Genomic DNA, 20,242 nt, shown 5'->3' on the forward strand with positions numbered 1-20,242 from the left:
TGAGAGGATTGGATTTATCGCAGGGGTGTTGTATTAGACTGCATTAGTTTTAGATAGATGTACCTAATGAACTGGCAACTCAGTGTACAGCATGTCCACACATGTTTGCTGAGGCCTGACTGTAACAGGCTCATATTAAAGAGTTACTCTGTTTCTTAATTCACAATGACAGTGCTCCTCTGGAAGATAAACTTTATTGCTCTGGAAACTGGGGCATTGCCTGTCTGAAGTCACTTCTTGGCAAATAAACCGGCTGCTTGCATAATCTGAGGCAAATCTACAGTAGTTGTTTCCACTGTCCAAGTTCTCTTTAGGTAAAAACTTTGTCACACTTTCACAAGTGAAGCCAGCAGTTGTGCTCTTGGGGTTGGAGTTCACAACAAGGCACGAGGTTTTGGGTGTTTGCTGCCTGATAATGTTGATCAACTGTTCTTATATTTCTGAGTAGAGTTCTTGTGCAAGAAGGAAAGAAGTTTTATTGGGTCAAGGGAGGATGCTGGTTTTCTTAATTGGATTTGTTGATACTGATAGGAAAGCCGTTGGTAAGCAGTTAGTATGCCCTAAAAATGGGGTTTTAGTCCTACATTGTAAAGCTATTAATGTCACATGAGGATAGGGAGATAGTGTAGCTAATAGTTGTTAAATAAAGCAGAAGGTGTTAGCTAAAGTTAGCTGGAGTGGCACAGCTCTTCGTTTTAGATTTTTTGCCTGACAACTGTGTTATTGCACCACCTCTGAATGTGATTTAATTTCAAAAACTTAGAAAATATACAAGCGTAATGCTGCAGCTACCAGTCGTTTTTATTGTGGTTTGCTGTGCCTGAACTGCATCCAGAGTCAGCTCAGGAGAAGTTGACAAGGCATGTAATACAAATACTGTTAAGTTTTGGGAACAATGCTCCATCTACAGAATCTGGACACTGACTACTTCAACTGCAAGATGACAGAAGCCATAATAGCCATATTTTGGTGTCAAAATTGCAATATTAAAAAAAAACATGAAAAATGTGGTTCTGACACCCCGACCACAAAAAATATAGCCACTCTAATATCCACTTACAGTTTTCTAAACTCTGTGTGTATGTGTGTGTGTGTGTGTGTGTGTGTGTATAAAGGTGGTGTCTCAGACAGTGAGCCTGGTGGACCTGTCCTGCTACAGTCTGGAAACGGTGCCAGAATATCTGTTTTACAGCCAGGATATCACTCACCTCAACCTGCGACACAACTTCATGAGCCTACAGGGGCCTGGAGGCCTGCTCCACCTCCCCAGGTAATCACACATCCTTAACCTGAAGAATTTTAGCTGAACGTCTGCTGATAGAAGGATGCAACGAAGGTGAACAACCTTCAGCTAGAGAACAAGAGATTACAGTAAGAATTTGTCTTGCTGAAATATGTTTTAACACGACAGAGAATCTCTACTGAATTTTTTGGGTGCTGTTGTGTAGTTGACCCTGTGCTCCAGCCTCCCAGTGGAGATTAATGAAGCAGCATATTACTGTGGTACTTGGGGGTTTAGAAGAAAGCTACAAAGCTGTCATCAATCAAATTAGTCAAATAGGCATTTAGCTTCATGTCTAGTCCTGCACTGCAAATTTAGCTTATTTAAAAAAGCGGAATTTATTACTAGATGTACCACTATTAAATATTAATTGTCTGCAAATGTCTCTATTAGTTCTTGTTGTATGCCTCCAGCATTATCGCTTGGCTGGGATGTGTTTATACATTATATTATGTTATATAAGACCCTAATCTGCTACTTGCGAAGACGACGATCTACACTTCAATATCCTGCACTGCTACAATATATATTTCTCCTCCTCCATTTCTGGTGCACCCTCCTTCTTGTTTGTATATTTAGAAAGAGGATGCAAGGATAAAGTAATGAGGTCTGTACTCTAACCAGCTGTGACTCAAGACCGGCACCTCCACCGCTTACAGCACCTGGGGGAACAAGAGGAAGGTTAATATGGAAGATGTAACTGTGCAGGAGCACGGCACCACTTCATTCATCACAGCCCAGTCTCTTTGACATGTGAAAGACGTGCACACACACACACACACAGTAAAACTGATGCTTGGGATGTGTTTTTATTTGAGAGTTTAGGAAACACACATCCATGCAGTATTTTATATCAACTTCATCAAATCTAGCAGACACTGACTGGCCTAGCCACATCTAGGAAACATCATAAACTAGTGATACTAAGGCACCTATGGGGGTGATATAAATACTTTTCACTGTGAACGCTGTTCTTTCTTCCCTGCTGGGGCCGCTGGCTGTTTTTTCCAGCTGCTTTCAAAGCTGTCTTAATAACACGGTGCAAGCCCGAAGCACAAATAACAGCACAAAAACTCCCACAGTGGTGGACTTGTGGGGGAATGGATATACAGTATCTAATTTCCACAGTGTTCACCCGGGATTTCAAGCCTTACTGCAGTTTACCATATATCCTCTTTTTTATTCACATCCCTTGTCCTCTGCATTCTCCTGAGGAACAGCAAATAGCTCCGCAGTTGAGACAGTGCACTTAGAATGTGGACCACAGTACGAGGTCGGCTACTATGCTGGTGCTCGTCTGTCTCATTGAATGTTCCGCAGAGAAATTTTGCTTCTGCTCTGAAGCTGGTGGATGGTCACCTCAAGTTTTCTGTATTTTCACTGTTTATTCTCAGCACCACGCCGTGCTTGGCAGGTCATCTTCTGTTTCCCAATGTGGAACTAACAGCAAACAAAAACTTAAATGCCTCATAGATCACTTAGATGGCTGTTTGGTTGAAGAAAAACAAGCACTCTGTGTTTGTTTCTGTGTTCATTTTTTACCTTTTTCCTGGCACAAAGACAATGCTGTATCATAGTAAAGCTATTATTGTGTTATTTTTAAATAAATGAGCAAAAGTTTAGTTGTTTTTTTATTTTTGTAAAAGTTTTTGCTGTCCTACACATGCTAAATGTCCTACATGCTGTTCTCTTTGTCTTTAGGTTTTCCCAGCTGAAGAGCTTGAACTTGTCTCACAATCGTCTGGGTGTGTTCCCTGAATGTATGTGTGAGATTCTCACTCTGACTGAGCTCAACCTCTCCTGTAATAGTCTCCACACCGTCCCCGTGCAGATCGGCAATCTTCAAAGGTGTGATACACTGACACACATATACATGTACATACAATACATACGCTGCATACAGTACATAGATTCATACTTTAGATGTAATGTATACATTTCTTAATGTACATATGTGAGATGCGGATGAACATACAGGACACATATATTCAGTTAGATGTTAGAACTGCATGAGATAGACAAATAATTTCTGCAAAGGTGCATCAAGTAATTCTACAAGGACTAAATCCCAAAAGCAATAGTCACAAAATACAGCAAACTGTAAACATACCTCATTTGGCAAAAAGATAGATATTTTTCTTTGCTATATCTTAACCATCAAAAATCTGTCTATGTATCGGTATATAACGTTTCAAAAAGCAAGTTAACAAAAGCGAAAACAAAATGACATTTTCAGAGCTAATCAACAAAAGGGAAAGCATAACATTGAAAACAAATGAACCAAACAGAAAACACAATGTATGTGTTTGCCTAATTTGTACTTTTCTTTAGCTGAGAGAAAATAAGAAAGAAATAAGAAAGAGAATGATTTATTTCTCGTAATATCAGGATTTCAGTTTTATTAATTGGTTTTCTGAATTTTGGTGTTTTCTATTTGTGTAATGTTATTGTGTTTTTGCTTTTTTTCATTTGTTCTCTCAAATGTTGATGTGGTTTGCACTTTCAAGCCATTGTCCACATAATTAATGTTCTCAGAAAGTCTGGATTGAGGCTCTCATGGAGACAGTGAAAAGCATGAAGTTAAAATATTACGTTATGCAACCAGATTAAATCAGGATGTTAAATCTATCCAGCCTGTGTACCTGCTTAATGTAGGATGGTGCTCAGTAAACAATGAATTATTGTAACTTCAAATGGACACAAGCAGATATTTTGACCAGTCTTTGAAGTAAAATAAAAGAAAACATGACATGTTTTGTCCTTTCCGTCCTGTAGCCTGCAGACGCTGTCTTTGGATGGAAACCACCTCAGCTCCCTGCCTGAGGAGCTGGGTGGCCTGTCCCAGCTCAACAGTCTAGGGCTCTCCTTCAACAACTTCACTCACATCCCTGCTGTGCTGGAGAGATTGAGTGCATTGGACAAGCTGGCCATGGCTGGAAACAGAGTGGAGAGTCTGGAGTTGTGTACTCTGGCCAGAATGAGCCATCTGAAAAACATCGACCTCCGGTAAAAAGCCAGCCAGGGAATAAACAGCTCTCAGCCTCTGTACTGCCTTAGTCTCTTTCTTCTCTCTCTTTCTCTCGTCATTCTCTTCCTCCTCTCTTAATAAAGCCATCCATCATTGTGTGCATAACGTCAGATCAATATGTAATATATAATGGAAACGGAGCTTCCATATCACTGTCAATCATTCAGTGAGTATGAGGGCTGATGGAAAATATCCCTGTACTGCCATCTGTCTCCAAAATTTCCCTTCTGTACTTCTTATTCCAGCATTGACAGTAAGATTAATATCCTGACACAAACACTACTCTGAACCTCAGCCATTCCTCCATTCCTCACCTCTCATTTATTTATAGATGCCAAGTTTGCTGAGCACAAATGCTATTTTTCAGCCGTGCCCTGCTTCACACCTACATTCACACCTGGAAGCTTCCCACAACTACACTCATACAAATTTATTGGCCTCTTAACAGCTCCTCAGGAGCAGTTGGGGGCTAAGCCTCTTGCACATGGGGGTTCAGTGATGGTGTAATAAGGGATGGGAATGTTCTACTCACTGATTTTCCTGCCCAGATTTCTCCTATGATTCTGGGGATCAAACCGGCAACCACTGCTCCACCCACAGCCAGACAATAACTCAACCTTGAGAGTTAAGTTGTGGTTTGGCAACGGCAGACGTTGTTTATAAGGGCAAGGTGCACCTGTGGTGGATTAAAGGGCTGACAGCTCTCATAAAAGAGGAATTGTTGTTTATTAACAGGAAGGATTGGATCAGGGAGAGCCTTGACAGTCATGAGCTCAGAATTTCTCTACAATTTGTTGTCCATCTGGGGACTGTTTAAAGAAATAGAATACTAAATACAAACGACAGGACAGAGAGTTCCAGTCTGATTTTTCATGAAACCTGGATGAACCCGGATGCGTGCAACTTGTCTAAAATCTGTCATTATTTAACTCCAACATTTATAAATTATTTTTCTAAGAAGAGTGCTACAGTGTTGGAGTTTTCAACTGATGTTGAATTTTCTGCATGCCCTGATTTTCACAACAGTATAGTTCATTGCCCTGTTCTCGATAAATGTTAAACCATAAACTAGAGCTCCAAGTAAGGTGAATTTTAGAGTAGGAAGTGTTTTCTATTATTCATCCCTATATTCATAAAGATGAACATTAGCAGCAATAGCTGTAATAGTCTCCCAGTAATGTGTGCAATAAATACCATACTACAAACATATTTTGTCCACTTATTGCAAATGTGACATACCAGAGTTTGTACCGTTTATTTACTGTTTAGGACATTTCATATGATGTAACACTAATACATCGAAGTAGTAATTTCATCCCTTGTACTCCCTTATAATGCAGGCTGAATGGGCTTCGCTGTGTGAAGAGTGAGACTCGAGAGGCAGTGAACCAGGTGACCCAGCTGGACTTAAGGGACAATTGCTTGGACACACTGGACCTGAGCTGCATCTGCAACCTGGAGACTCTTCACTGCCAGCGCAACCAGCTGGGGTCACTCACAGTCAGCGGTTTCACACTGCGCATGCTTCACGCCAGCAGCAACCGTGAGTCAAACAGAGGGTCAACTAGCTGCTGTTATTGCCTCACTTGGCTGTAAATGTCTGTATGTTTAGTGATACATTCATCTCATAAAGGCGCATGTGAAGGGTTCAGATGTTTAGGTGCTGATTGCTGCTTTTATCTGCCCGTAGGCCTTACTACAGTCAACATCTATCCAGTCCCTAACCAGCTGACACACATGGACTTATCACAGTGAGTTCTGGCTGGGAATAAGAGCCGGCCACGGGATCTGTGTTTACAGATTTTTTTTACAGGCACAGAGGAATTTGCAGTACTCATAATGTTAGTCAGAAAATGTATTAGTTTGGGGTCTGCAGATTTAATTGCTATGTAGTAAACATTACTCATTGTTTTTTCTCTCATAGTCTGCTCTTTTTCCTCAACAGTTTGGCCCTATCACTTTTTCTTTTTCATAATGCCCAAGGAAACTAATGGCAGCTCTACAATATGCTACGCTATAATGTTTAAGGCAAATATGTACAAAAAGAGCCCCTCAACCTATCTTTTTAATAAAAAATAGATTTAAATAGATCTAAATAGATATTTGGCCAAGACCTTTGACCCATGCATACAATTTAAGGCTACTTAATTTTTGGTATGCATGTTTATAACCTGGTGGATGTAGGCCTGTAATTAAGCAGTAAACTCTTCATTATGTTAGAAATAGAAATACACTGTTTTCTGTTTCTGATCCAATTCCCAGTGAAGGAACAATCTGTAAATTTCCCCTTTTCAAGTAAACCTCCATTGTTTACTGTGCGGACTCTGTGTTATTATTAAAATAATCATTTGCATACTTAAAATTACTACTGTTTATTACAATGTCAAAACTGTTTACTCGTCCGTACAATTGAAAGCAAAATGCCAGCTTTGCTCTCTTTGAGTCTTTGCGTGTGTGTCTCTCTGTGCATATGTGTGTGTGTGTTGAGACAGGAACCTTTTGGAGTACCTTCCGGACTGGGTGTGTGACTGCAGAAAGATTGAGATGCTGGACGTGACGCACAACCTCCTGTCTGAGCTTCCCTCCAGGTTTACTGGCTCTGTTCTTTTGATAATCCTGATGCTCAAAATCCATATTTCGTGTTGCATAATTTGAATTTATTTAACTACGTGTTATAAACAGCCGACTATCTTGTCCAGAGGACCAGGTGTGACATAACAAATGGTCATGCTTTTTAACAGCTCACTCCTATGCCAAACTGACTTTCATTATTCCTGAAAATGTTGTTATTGTTGTAAGTACAAGGCACAGATAACAGATGGTACCTCTCTGTTTGTGGAAGACAGTATCTTTGTACAACTGTAAAGCAGGGCCATCCTGTAGTTGTTGGCTCAAAGTTTTCATCATTCACTGCCAGCCCTCAACACATGTATTTGCATTTGAATGAGACATCAGAAAAGCTTTTGCAAATGAGATAATATTCCTCTATCCACTGTACCCGCTCATGACCTCTGTGATGGTTTCAGAAGAGAATAAAAAGCTCCTGTGCCAGTCTGTTTAGGCAGCCAAGCTGAAAAAGTCATTGATGGATTAGTTAGCATGGGTTGCCATGCCTGGAAACCCCCCCCACCCCCCCAGCTTCACAAGTAGTCAAGTCTGCACGGGGAGATGATGTTCTTTAGTTCTTTGCCTTTTTGTTGGTCTGCTCCTTTTTCACATCCTAATCTGGCTCTCTAACGTCTCCTCTGGCCTCCAACAGACTGCTCAACAGCTTGAGTTTGAGAAAGCTGCTGGCAGGGAACAATCATTTGCAGAGAGTGCCTGACCTACTTGACCACGTCCCTCTGGAAGCCCTAGACCTCCAGCACAACAAGCTAGTCGAGCTGCCTGAGAGTCTCTTTTACAAGGCCTTAAAGTGAGTCTCTTACCTCCTTTTTCTCTTCTGATCCGACTCCCTTTCCCTTTCCATCCTCTCCTCAAGACTTTGTATGCTATTACTTGATTTCTTTAATAGTAAAAGTTGGTTCCTCTTCCTGCAGTTCCCTGTTTGGTTGCAGTTGATAGTCACAGTATCGTAGCTTATTGTTTTGGGGATGAAGCAGAATGTGAGTGGAAGGTTTGTGGTCTAGCTCAATGGACCATTCTAGACCATAAATGGAGCTTCACTCGCCCTCCTATTTCCTGTGTGGTAAATCACTTAACACCCATTAGGAGTTCAAGCTCTCTAATGTACTTTACTGTCTCTAATGCTGAGACGTAATGGCAGTGACTGCTTTGTGCATGATGGGTTTCCTGATGTGTTTTCTAAAAGCTGCACAGCTTATAAGGGAGAGCAGCAGTTACACTCAAGAATGATGCAAAAGGTGTCAAGTCAAGTCAATTTTATTTGTATAGCCCAATCACAAATCACAAATCTGTCTCAGGGGACTTAGTTACCATCGAAACTGTAACTATCGAAACTTCGCTGATAACTAACAGTCGTGCTTATTCATATTTCCATAGTCAGTAAAATCCAACACAAAGCCACAAGGCCTGGCCAGCGAAATGTCAACAATATTGTAATGTTTGTGGGTTACAGAGATATCATTGCACTTTAATAATGTCTGACTGTTTTAAAACAGCAACATGACAAAGGTCACTCCCTCATGGGTCAGAAGGACAGGTTTTATACTGTTCAGTATGTGATACCCACAGACAATGACTTAACAACACCAATTACACAGGAACCGCTGGAGCTCAAATTACTGTCCCTCCTCTCTGTGTAGGTTCAACAGTATGTAAATCAATGCTCCACTTGCAGGGATGAATTAATGCTCTGTGTTTAGGGGTATCCTCTTCAGTGCAGTGAGAATAAGTAGAAACCTCAGAAGCCTGTAAAGCTCTCACAGACTTGAACTGACTCCTTAACTATCTACATTTGTACCTTCACTAACATTACTATATATTCTCTATTCTGTACAAAATCTGTGGATTGTTCTTACGTACTTAACACATAACGTTGTAATACTACGACAAATATTGTAGCGGTAACTGTTGTTAGAATAATGTAATGTTAATCATCCTGCCACAGACTGCTTTATTGAATATAATCTTAATTGTAAATACGTCAAGCACTCTGACATATAAATTGGAAATTATAGTTGTTAAGCTCTTCAATATTTAAATTAACACTTGTCACATAGTCAAACTCCTACTTTAAACAAAATTAAACATAATTGATGCACAAAGACAAAAAAATCTGCCTCACTCTCCAAAGTGCTTGTCAATAATGTTATAAACCTTATGTTAAATCCAACTATACCTACATTTTAATATTCACTCTTTGATATGATTTAATAAGTTATACTGAAGTAACATGTAATATCCACAGAATTAAACATTAAAACAGGTGGAAAAGACTACACAGAAAATCACTACATACTTAAAGAACCAAACTAACAAATGTATTAATGTGGACCTTTGATTTGACAATACTGCATCTCTAATTATGTATTGTAGCAATCTAGTCTTTTAGTAATTAAGATTATATTTTTTTTGCCAGCTGCCTCTGATTAGGGGGGATTCACTTTGTGGAACTTAGAAGGTTTCCAATTAACATAAAGATCACTCATAATGGGCACCCACGTTCAAACCCACTGTAAATGAGACAGGATTGGATGGGTACACTCCGTAAATGCAATCCTTACTATGACACAATGGGCAGTGCAGAGATCTGCACACACTTTTTGTTTAAAACTAACACATGTGTTGCTTTTATTTGTCCTCCCTCGCAGCCTAAAATACTTAAATGTGTCAGCCAATGCCCTGGAAAGTATTCCTCCCAGCAGCCAATCAGAGGAGAGCCTCAGCACACTGCAGGAGCTTTACCTGACGAGGAACAACCTAAATGAGAACTGTGGTGCTCTGTTGGTGGGACACCAGAACCTGCGGGTGCTTCACATCGCCTACAACCAGCTGCTCTCCTTTCCCGCCAGGTGTGTTACCTTAGCTTCCATGTCAGTCAGCATATCTGATGCTCCAACCATTTGTGAACAACTGACTTCCAATGGTCATTATTATTATTTTAAAACTCCCTTTTATAATAAGGTCTTTTTGTCATTTTGTCTGTTTTTATTGTTTAGCTTTTTAACTTGGTTTGCTTCATTCTGCCTATTTTCTGATTTGTGTTTCTGCTTTTTGTAAAGTACTTTCTGTATGTTTTTAGTATTGCTATACAAATAAAGTTATTATTATCATTAAGAATCATTATCTAAGATGCTACTTATAGTGCCTTATGTTTATATTCTACAGTTGAAGTTGAATACATTGCCGCCAAATGCAGCCAAATACATTGAAACTCAGTTTTTCACAGTTTGATTGATTGTAGTTGTCATTCCTTGTCTTAGGTCAAGTAGGATCACTATTTTATTTTAAGAATGTTAAATGTCAGAATAATAGTAGAGAGAATGATTTATTTTGGCCTTTATTTCTTTCATCACATTCTCAGTGGGTCAGAAGTTTACATACACTTCGTATTTGGTAGCATTGCCTTTAAATTGTTTAACTCAGGTCAAAAGTTTCAGATATCTTTCCACAAGCTTCTCACAATAAGTTGCTGGAATTTTGGCCCATTCGTCCTCACTGAACTGGTGTAATGGAGTCAGGTTTCTAGGTCTCCTTGCTTGTAAACACTTTTTCAGTTCTGCCTACAAATTTCCTATTGGATTGAGGTCAGGGCTTTGTGATGGCCACTCCAATACCTTGACTTTGTTGTCCTTAAGCCATTTTGCCACAACTTTCAAAGTATTGGGGTCATTGTCCATTTGGAAGACCCATTTACGACCAGGCTTTAACTTCCTGGCTGATGTCTTGAGATGTTGCCTCAATATATCCACATAAGATGCCATCTATTTTGTGAAGTGCACAAGTCCCTCCAGCAGCAAAGCACCCCCACAACATGATCCTGCCGCCCCCGTGCTTCATGGTTGGGATGGTATTCTTCGGCTTGCAAGCCTCCCTCTTTTTCCTCCAAACATAACAATGGTCATTATGGCCGAACAGTTCAATTTTTGTTTCATCAGACCAGAGGACATTTCCCCAGAAAGTAAGATCTTTGTCCCCATGTGCAATTGCAAACCGTAGTCTATAGTTTGTTAACATGAAATCTGTGGAGTGGTTAAAAAATGAGTTTCAATGACTTCAACCTAAGTGTATGTAAACTTCTGACTTCAACTGTATAATTTAATGACATTTTTAATGCAAGTGTTCTGCTTGTTCAGCTCACTGGAGTTTTTCACTGTCATGTTTGTGTGTCTTTAGTAAACTGAGTAAGCTAGAACTGCTGGAGGAGCTTAATCTAAGTGGGAACAAGCTTAAGACTATCCCCTCCACTGTGTCCAGCTGTAAGAGACTGCATACCCTCATAGCACACTCCAACCACATTACTGTCTTCCCAGAGATCCTCAATCTGCCCGAGATCAAGGTCAGACTTCTTGTGGATCTGTTTGCGTCACCTGACAAGTGTGTTTATTTATAATTATGTTCAGCATGTTTCAGCTCAAGTGTGTTTCGTATGTTTTGTAGCTCGTAGATCTAAGCTGTAATGAGCTGACTGAGATCCAGCTGCCAGACTCGCTGCCTGCCACTTTGCAAGAGCTGGACCTGACAGGCAACAACAGCCTGATGCTAGAACACAAAACTCTCAACCTCTTCAGGTGAGTTGCAAAACTCAGACCAATTTTGAATAATTACTCACTGAAACCTTGGCTTTGTATTCTGTAGTTGTCTGGACACATACTGGAGGGACATTGCATCATTCTTACATGTGAAACATCATATACTGTAGCTTTATTACTGGTAGTGGTAGAAAATTCTGAAGTACATATATACTGTCATCATCTAAAATACTTTTACTGTATTTCTTCTCCTTTTTTTAGTCACATCACCACCCTTAAATTAGACCAGAAATCCACCACGTCAGCAGGAGACTCCCTGAGCACCTCTACTCCATGGAACCACAGTTACTCTGAAATGAGCGGCCAAAGGAACAAGTGAGCAGTGTGTTCTCTTTTGTTTGTGAACATAAAAAGCCTAATTTTCTTCAGCTGCAGACAGTATCTCTCCAAACTGTCATATACAAATAAACAAATGAGTACACAAGTGCTCATTGTATAAACAAATCTGTTTTTACCTAAAAAGCTTTCATTCATGTCAAATAACATCTTCCCTCAGCCAGCCTTTCTAGTCTGAAAGAAGTGCCCGGCTTTACCTTTTGTCTTCTGCTGTCAGGCACATAATCAGTCTTTTAAAACTTGTTTTGGTACATTGGATATACTGTTGGGTTGTTGCCATACAAGCACAGAGCAGGTGTCTAACAGAGTCAATATCTGAATCTTTGGCAGGCGCCTAGCAGTGGCATCAGGGCAGTCAGTGGATCTTTTTTAAGAGCTGCTGGTGCAGTGAAGCCTAATAACTCAATTGGATCTAATGCCTGTAACAATGATAAGTGCATCACTGTTGAGAGCTAAGTATGCTTGGCTGCTCCTTCAGGGTCATGGCTACCGCAGGGGCCCACATATGTTTTTTATCAGCTGTCACCCCTTGCTGTTTCCCTTGACCTGGAGCTGCAGTGTCACAAGCTGAACTATGTATGAGGTTTACCTCTGTATGGGAGGCTCTAAGTCATCTGTTTGTTAATGCCGATCCATCTGTGGGGACAGGTTGTGTGTGTCTGTGCTGGCCGTAGACCGGTTTGGAGACAGCATGGAAGCGTGTTACGGTATCTTTGATGGAGACCGCAATGAGGAGGTGCCCCGGCTGCTGCAGTGCACCATGGGAGATGTGCTGTGTGAGGAAGTGCAGCACTCTAGTATTGACAATGTGTATATGAGCAACACTTTCCTAACATCACACAGGTAAGACAAATTTGTAAATGTAACTCTTAACAAATACTTATTTTTGTGCTTGCAAATAACAAACAGATAATTGCACTCTCACTACAGTTATTTTGGCTACATCCAGTGAATTTTAGGGTTTTACAACAGCTTTGTTGTGTATTCTCCTATGGGACAGGAAACTAGGTATGGCTGGACAGAAACTGGGTGCCTCTGCCTTGCTGTGTTATATCCACCATGAGCCCTCAGAGCCTGGAGGCTACCTGAGCCTCACTGTGGCCAACGTGGGTACCTGCCAGGCAGTGCTATGCCGGAACAGCCGACCTGTACCTCTCTCTAAAGTTTACAGCTTGGAGAACTGCACTGAGGAGATGGAGAGAGTTAAACTTAGTAAAGCCATTATTACCGAGGTAATGTACAGATTTCTTACACTAGAGCCATGATTTAAAACTTTAGATCTAGTATTAATGTGCAGCTTTATATTCAAAGATTGTACACTAAGGGCCCTTCTGTTTTATAGGATAACAAAGTAAGTGGAGTGACATGCTGCTCTCGCCTGCTGGGCTGCTCTTATCTGTCTCCCTGGGTGCTTCCAAAGCCCTGGGTCCACACTGAGCCCCTCTGTTCCCAGGATGAGTTCTTGATCTTGGGGAATCGAGCGCTGTTTGAACGGGTCTCCTACCAGGAGGCTGTGTGCACTGTGCAGGCTGTGCGGGATCCACGCGCCGCAGCTAAGAAGCTTTGCTCACTCGCCCAGAGCTACGGCTGCAAGGACAACATCGGGGCTTTGGTGGTGTCCCTGCACATTAGTGAGGACAGCTGTACCTGTGATCCGCCGGTCTCCACCACTGAAACCCGGGGTCCTCTCCCAGCGCCTTTGCCTGTGTCTGTGACCCCAGGCTCCAATGACACAGCCATGCTGTCATCCAGTAGTGGTATTGTCTCTGAGTTCAACAGTGAGACATCAGCGTCAGAGGTAGGCAGCGAGGCGGGGTCCACTGCCTCTGACGAGCACCCATCGTCGGGACCTGGCTCTCGCCCAGAGAGACGGTGTAGCGTGCACCCCGCTACTGCACTGTGTGGGATCATGGTGCCAGGCTCAGCTGGGCCAGGAACCCACCCAGGTCTGTTCCAGCGGCAGCCCTCCTGTGCCACGTTCTCAAGCAACCAGTCTGACAACGGCTTGGACAGTGATGATGAAGCACCACTCGAGGGTGTGATCTCCAATGGCAGCAAGTTAGAAGTGGAGGTAGACATTCACTGCTGTGCTTTCCAGCTACGGTCAGGGGCCCCTGAGAGCCCCAAAGACCTGGATCTTGAAAAGCGAGGCTCTGACTATCCCAACGGCAAAATGCGCAGGCAGAACACCGTGGTGGTATCTGCGACAAACGGCTGCCTGCTGGCTGTTTGTGGGAGAGAGATTGCCGATCTTAAGAAGTCACCTTCCACATCTAGCCTGTTTGGAAAGAAGCTGTGCAATGGCTCTGTGGTGGCCCCTGAGGATAGTCATAATCTCATTGAGGTGGCCCTGGAGGCTCCCAAGAAGAAATCTGGCTACTTCACTGCCCCAGCACAGCAGGACCCCGAGGACCAGCTGATTGTGCCTCCTTGTCTGGAGCAGGAAGTCAGGGAGCAGCTAAGAGGCCAGAGCCCTCTAGTCTCAGGCCCCTGCGCACCATCCACACCCCCTTCCTTAAAAGACCCGGTGTGGGATCATCCACACCCTCCTGCCTTTGCCCCCAACCTGGTCCCAGGTCCAGGGCCGACTCCCATCTTACAGCAGGAAGTCTACGATACTGCCCTCTAGAAGGGTGACACAGCATATTGCCATGTGGCTGCAATTCTGTGATCGTGCCATTCCAGGGAGGTAGAGGAGATTTTTCTCATACATGTGGGATATTCCAATTCAAGTTGCCATTCAGATCTTTTGTGAAGACAAGACAAACATCTGGGACATTGATAGTCACAAGGTGATGCTGTGCCATTAATGTGAGAGTAAAAAAAAGGGTTTATGTGCAACAATTTGGGTATCCAAGAAAAGAAGGCAACCAAGATCCCAGATCATGACATAATGTGAAAAGGAAAGCTGACTATCATAGACCAAAACAAGCCTGACCTGAAATGGGATACCTCATGTGTTTAAACATGTCAGCAACATTTCCCTTTACTTGGAAAGTCAAGCAATCTAGATGGTGTGTGCGGGATCGTCTTCAGTGAGGTCAAATCTCCTCTCCAGGGGCTCCATGGTCTCTCAGGTCCTGGAGAGAAGCCCTGTGACTGAAACTTGAAAAAGTGCCTACTGCAGATAGCCTGGTGCTCCCGTACACCCTGGCTGTGTTTGAGGATAGAGTTCATTGTTTAAATTTGGAGGAGGGACAGTGTCTCCAAGAGACCAACACTGGCACAGCTACTGCTACCCTCCTCCTCCTGTGGCTTATAAAAGGAAAATCCAACAATATAAATGCTAGTAAGTCACATAGGACTAAAATATGTGAAGACAAAATAATTTACATTGCCAGAAAACTTATGCTTGGGTTTTATTTTATTAACATTCCCACTTAATGTGTATAGAATCTCCTCTATAGAATAAATAAATTCTATAAAGCATAACACACACTCACAACTAGCAGGTTTGACCTGGTGTGCTTGAGCTTATGACATCAAGATTGAAAAATATTGCTATTTAGATCAATGCACTTTGAATAGCTGTCAAAAATAACAATATCAAAGTCATTCAACTGTACAGAGCTGACATGGTGTAGAATTCAAAAATCCTTATAACGCTATAATCTGTGACAGTGCATGATCGAATGATCTCCTTACAAACTACATAGGAAAACAAAAGTTTCATTTAAATCTAGTCAGTTTTATGGTCATTGGAGAGTGGACTGGAGATCCCAGGATGTTTGGATATAATTTGGATATAATATAATTCAATGTCATCTGAACAAACCAGTCTATCAAGGCACAAAAGTGAATTATTACATGGTGTTCTGTCAAGACATGAAGGATAGATGCAGTATTTTATGTACTATGTGTTATGAAATATCTCCCCTAGTACTAAGATTGTACAATTTAATATATCCAAACTTTTGAGGCTGTTACCATTAAATTTTTTTTCATCCATCCATGTCCTTACAGGCAAATTCAGTCTCTGACATTTTTACATCACATTAAATCTTTTTTTCACATCCAGATGATTTTCAGGGTGTCTCACAGGTTATTTTGGCCCATTATAAAAAGGATGGATTCCCTTTTGTATTGCTTTCTATGAGATCGAATCTGTGCCCAAAATGGTGTCACAAAGTTTGTTGGCAGAACCCACAGTTTGACAAGTAGACATGCTATTTTTAATAAACATTAGTTTGCAGAAAAATTGGGACAAAGCAACTAATTGTGTCCCCTTATAAGATGATATTGCTGTCTTTCACTCGCACATATTTCATACATGCCTTTTTCTGATTAGGGGGAAATGCTTCTCTAAGGATTCAGCTCACATGGTTAATAAAAAAGTTATTCAGTGCAGCAGCACTATGAGGTACTGTAATATGAATGCACTGCAGCAGGATATGTTCCTTCCTTTAACAGTGTGTATTTTTCCTCTATTTGGTCCCATGCAGTGCTTCAATAGTTGGTGCCATCCATCATTCCCTATCAGTTTTCTCTTGAAATGTGTGGGAACAATCATTCAGTTTAACGTATGTTGTCAAATTACATTTTAAAAAAATATTATTTGAATTATCAGGTAAATATTATGCAGCCCTGAAAACCTCAGTTCACCCATTCCTGAACCTCCCCCACCTTGTGCCAAAAGAGTAAGCAGCTCTGCTGGGGCTGCCGTGGTTGTAAGAAGGCCAAAGTTGGGTAATTGCTCATGTCAGTGATTACTACATTAGATGTATATTTTTGTTTTCCACTCCAAAGTCGGTAGTGGTGCAGTTTTGGCATTCCACAGCTGTTGCATAGCTGGACCTTTCAGTGTTCCCTTTTAGCCTTAAAGCATCACCATTCAGTATTTTTGAAAGGAGGAGCCATTTGTTTAATCCCACTCATGCCGTTTGTGACTGAGGTCTTTAGCACCCAGGGTGTTGTTTATTAAAGCAACCCTTCTGTCCTTACTTTGCTCCACAGGAATGAGTGAAAAGTCGGTGATGAAGCCTTAATTGATGTATGAGTCTGAACCTTCTTGTGTTTTTTTGCGTCTTTTGGTTATTTGGATTTAACACTGTTAAAGCACTTTGTACATAGAGAATAAGGCTACTCAGAGTTATGTATATTTGAGTTTAATATATGTGGTTTTGATCAACATAGTGTGCTTGGATTATTGTGGCTCCCCTCAGCCCAACATATCACCTCTTATCTAAGAATACATAGCCAACAGATGTGATAATAATGTAAGTCACATAACAACGTGACATAACATTCACTTTTTGGTGTGTTTGTAATATGACAAGTAGTTCTTATTTATGAGAGATTTGTCTTTGCTTTCAGTTACTTCTGAATTTGTCTCAACTTATAATTCAATTTTCAACATCAGCACCACAAACAGCATAATATGCATTCTCAACTCCTAATAACAGTATCTGTCCAACATTGTTCTCATAGATATATATATATATATCTTACTATATAGTACAATGTTGTACATACAGTATATATGCCCCCTCCTGGCTGGAAAAGAGGAAGTTCAGTTGTGCATTTTTTTTTTCATTTTCATGTATTCCTTACTTTGCTTATTTAAAATTTAGACACTAATTTCAACTTTTTGATTTTTTTCTTTCAAATTAAGAACAGGAAATATTTGATAAGGCTGATAAATTGTTTCCAGTCACATTATTGATTTGACGGCACAATGTCTGAGATAGAAAAGGGAAAGCTTCCCTTTGACTCTGGCTATAACCAGACCTGCACCATCAGAAACCACATTGTGTGTCAGACAGTCATCCTGACAGATAGCAGTGAAACATAAACAGCACTGCACATGAGAGCATGTACCTGCCACAGGAAGAGCTAGAGAAGCTTTAAGACAGATTCTGATTGTGAAGAATATGGTACACATCTGAAAGAAGTTTGAAAAGTGCTTCTTTTTTGCAAGTTAGGAGAGGAGAAACAGACTTTTCCACAAGGTTTACTAAGAAATTGTATTCACAATAGAGGTTGGGGAATTCCTTCATTTAAATATGCAAAGTGTCATCTTTATATATATCTATGTACAGTACATCAGAGCATCATTTTCCATCACCTAAAACTACAAGAGTAATTTTTCTCAAAATGTCTGAAAATGAATATTGACTTTTGTGTGTATGTGTGTGAGATGTGTGTTATTGGGATTGTGTGTGCAAGTTGCATCACTGTTTTGGTATTTTGTGAGTGTCCTTTCCTTTGGCTTATTTTTAGTGCTGCTTTAACTATTTGGTCCCAGTTTGCCAAGTCAGACTTGGACCGCATTGCACTGTAACATGTAGTGCTCTTCAAAACCATCTGTTTTTTATACAGTTGTACATTCACTGTACATTCATTCTGTCTGTCTCTTGGTCAACACCATATATTCACCCACTATCCAGTCCACATTTTCAACATGAAATATGTTTGTATAATGATTCATGTATCAGTAGACTAATCAGTGTGCGTGTACATAAGCCTACTGTATGTGTAGATACAGGAAGAGGGAGCAGAGGGTACAGTAGAGTACAATGCATTGGTTAGAAATATTCCCTTTAATTCTTTAGTGGAGGGGGTCCAGTAGAGGGTATGTGCATATGAGTAGGCTACTGTGTCAGTGCTTTTTTTAAGCTGCTGATTCATTTAAGTGTAAGTCCTTTCCTCTCTGCACAACTTAACAAGCTCCCTGTACAACTATGTTGCAAAATGTCTGTGTTTGTGTGTATGTAAAAATGAAGCTAAAGTGCACATGTGCAGTAAGTGTATGCATGCCCTTGTGAGTAATGGATGGACTGTAATCCCGCGTGAATACGGTGAATGAACCTGATCAAAGATTCTCCAGTTGTTTAACATGTGACCAAAGTAGCCAGTTGTTTAATCTCACGGTTCCTTCCTGTACATTATTTTCTAGAAATGCTTGAATATTTTTTTTCTTGACACCAAGAAGCTGATGTTTATTTTTGTACTTCATTGTTTCATGCAAATTTCTATTTCCCTCTCCACTACAGAATTTAAAGTGATTGGGATTCTACAGAAAACTGTCACTCAATACGGTACTTTATTTTAAGGTACAAATTATAACTGTATTTAATGTTCAAAGCATGCCCTAAATATAAATCAAGATAAAAGCATAGAATACACACAAAATGTGATTTATTTGTACAAAAATGGAGCATATCGAAGATTTTTAGGTTTTTATTCAAGCATGCAGATTGCTGCTAAAATTTAGTTTTGTGTTTGATAATTAGAGAAGAGAGATTATTTAGGAACAAGACTAACAATGCGCACTTTTGCTGTTTGTCAGACAGAATTGTACTCCTGTGAACTTTGAGGGTGGAAGATGGTCATTATTTTATTTAAAATGCTGCTATCATTAGTTTCGAGCAGATGAGCTGTTTTTTTAAATTAACTTTAAGCCAAGTAGCAATAAAACTTTTTACTGTGAATTTCTGTCCAGTGTCCATTTTACTCATGATTTAATGATCATTTCATACCAATGCATATCATCAGAATTACTTTTTTGTTCGGCATAGATGTGTCTTCAGTTTATTTTGCCATTCATTTCAAAGTCCCGAACTATAATGTAATAGGAGGTTATCTTTATTTGTATTTATCTTAGTTTTCTCCTATTCAATCAGCCCTGATGTAGAACTCTCAAGCTACTGTAGACATTTGTATAAACAAGCTCCATATGCTGAGGTCTTGAGTAAATCCCTGAACACAGTGGATCTGCCATCTATAGGTGAAGCTCAGAATGACATCCTAAACTCTAGTTAAATAGTTGACAAATTAGGAGGAAAAAAAACAACAAAAATGTGACGAAACTCCTGGTATCAATGGTTTCCTTGTAAGGGGTGTGAGACATTTAGGGAGAAACAAAGTACATCTCTTGGCTTCTTTCAAGCAGAGTCTTAAAAATGGAAAGATACTGTACCTCTGAGGAGAGGAGCCATCATTATCATTTATTCATTTCCCTGAGGAATACTGTAGATGTTTTAGCCTTCCATCAGTTTTTAATGTGTATTATGAGTCATGCTATGTGTCAGTGATGTCAAAAGGATTTATGCCCAGCCTGATTAGTGAGGATCACTCTGTTGATATGAGGACACAAACAACATAAAAACTGTTGTGCACTAGTCAGACTTGATGCTTAGAAGGCATTTGACACTATTAACTGGACATTTTCCTATCAAGTGCTACTTACATTTGGATTAAAGAAAAAGTCGATTTAGTCTATCACAATGACCGTCTGTTTCAAGATCCAAGTGCCGGGATTAATTATCAACAGACTGAGCTTCACCCTGACAGAGCTGAGATCTGTGGAGGGTATATACAGTCATGTAGGTCTGGAACACACATAGTTCAAACCTGAAAGAGATCTTGGACCATGAAACCCTT

At 40.5% G+C, this 20,242-nt stretch overlaps 1 protein-coding gene across 1 annotated transcript in view; it reads left to right on the forward strand.

The window, feature by feature from the left end:
* Window positions 1-19,290, forward strand: part of phlpp2 (PH domain and leucine rich repeat protein phosphatase 2) — a 41,253-nt gene extending 21,963 nt beyond the window's left edge. Inside the window, exons 6-19 of the mRNA XM_042418882.1 lie at window positions 1,116-1,270; window positions 2,984-3,130; window positions 4,058-4,288; window positions 5,651-5,853; window positions 6,001-6,061; window positions 6,803-6,898; window positions 7,570-7,725; window positions 9,584-9,784; window positions 11,109-11,271; window positions 11,373-11,503; window positions 11,726-11,839; window positions 12,509-12,703; window positions 12,861-13,092; window positions 13,203-19,290. Of these exons, the coding sequence (XP_042274816.1) occupies window positions 1,116-1,270; window positions 2,984-3,130; window positions 4,058-4,288; window positions 5,651-5,853; window positions 6,001-6,061; window positions 6,803-6,898; window positions 7,570-7,725; window positions 9,584-9,784; window positions 11,109-11,271; window positions 11,373-11,503; window positions 11,726-11,839; window positions 12,509-12,703; window positions 12,861-13,092; window positions 13,203-14,489 (3,372 nt within the window). The 3' untranslated portion in view covers window positions 14,490-19,290. The remainder of the gene's footprint in view (window positions 1-1,115; window positions 1,271-2,983; window positions 3,131-4,057; window positions 4,289-5,650; window positions 5,854-6,000; window positions 6,062-6,802; window positions 6,899-7,569; window positions 7,726-9,583; window positions 9,785-11,108; window positions 11,272-11,372; window positions 11,504-11,725; window positions 11,840-12,508; window positions 12,704-12,860; window positions 13,093-13,202) is intronic.
* The last annotated feature ends 952 nt before the right edge of the window (window positions 19,291-20,242 follow it).

Source organism: Thunnus maccoyii, chromosome 1 (genome assembly GCF_910596095.1).
Source record: "Thunnus maccoyii chromosome 1, fThuMac1.1, whole genome shotgun sequence".
In the NCBI taxonomy this organism is placed as follows: domain Eukaryota; kingdom Metazoa; phylum Chordata; class Actinopteri; order Scombriformes; family Scombridae; genus Thunnus; species Thunnus maccoyii.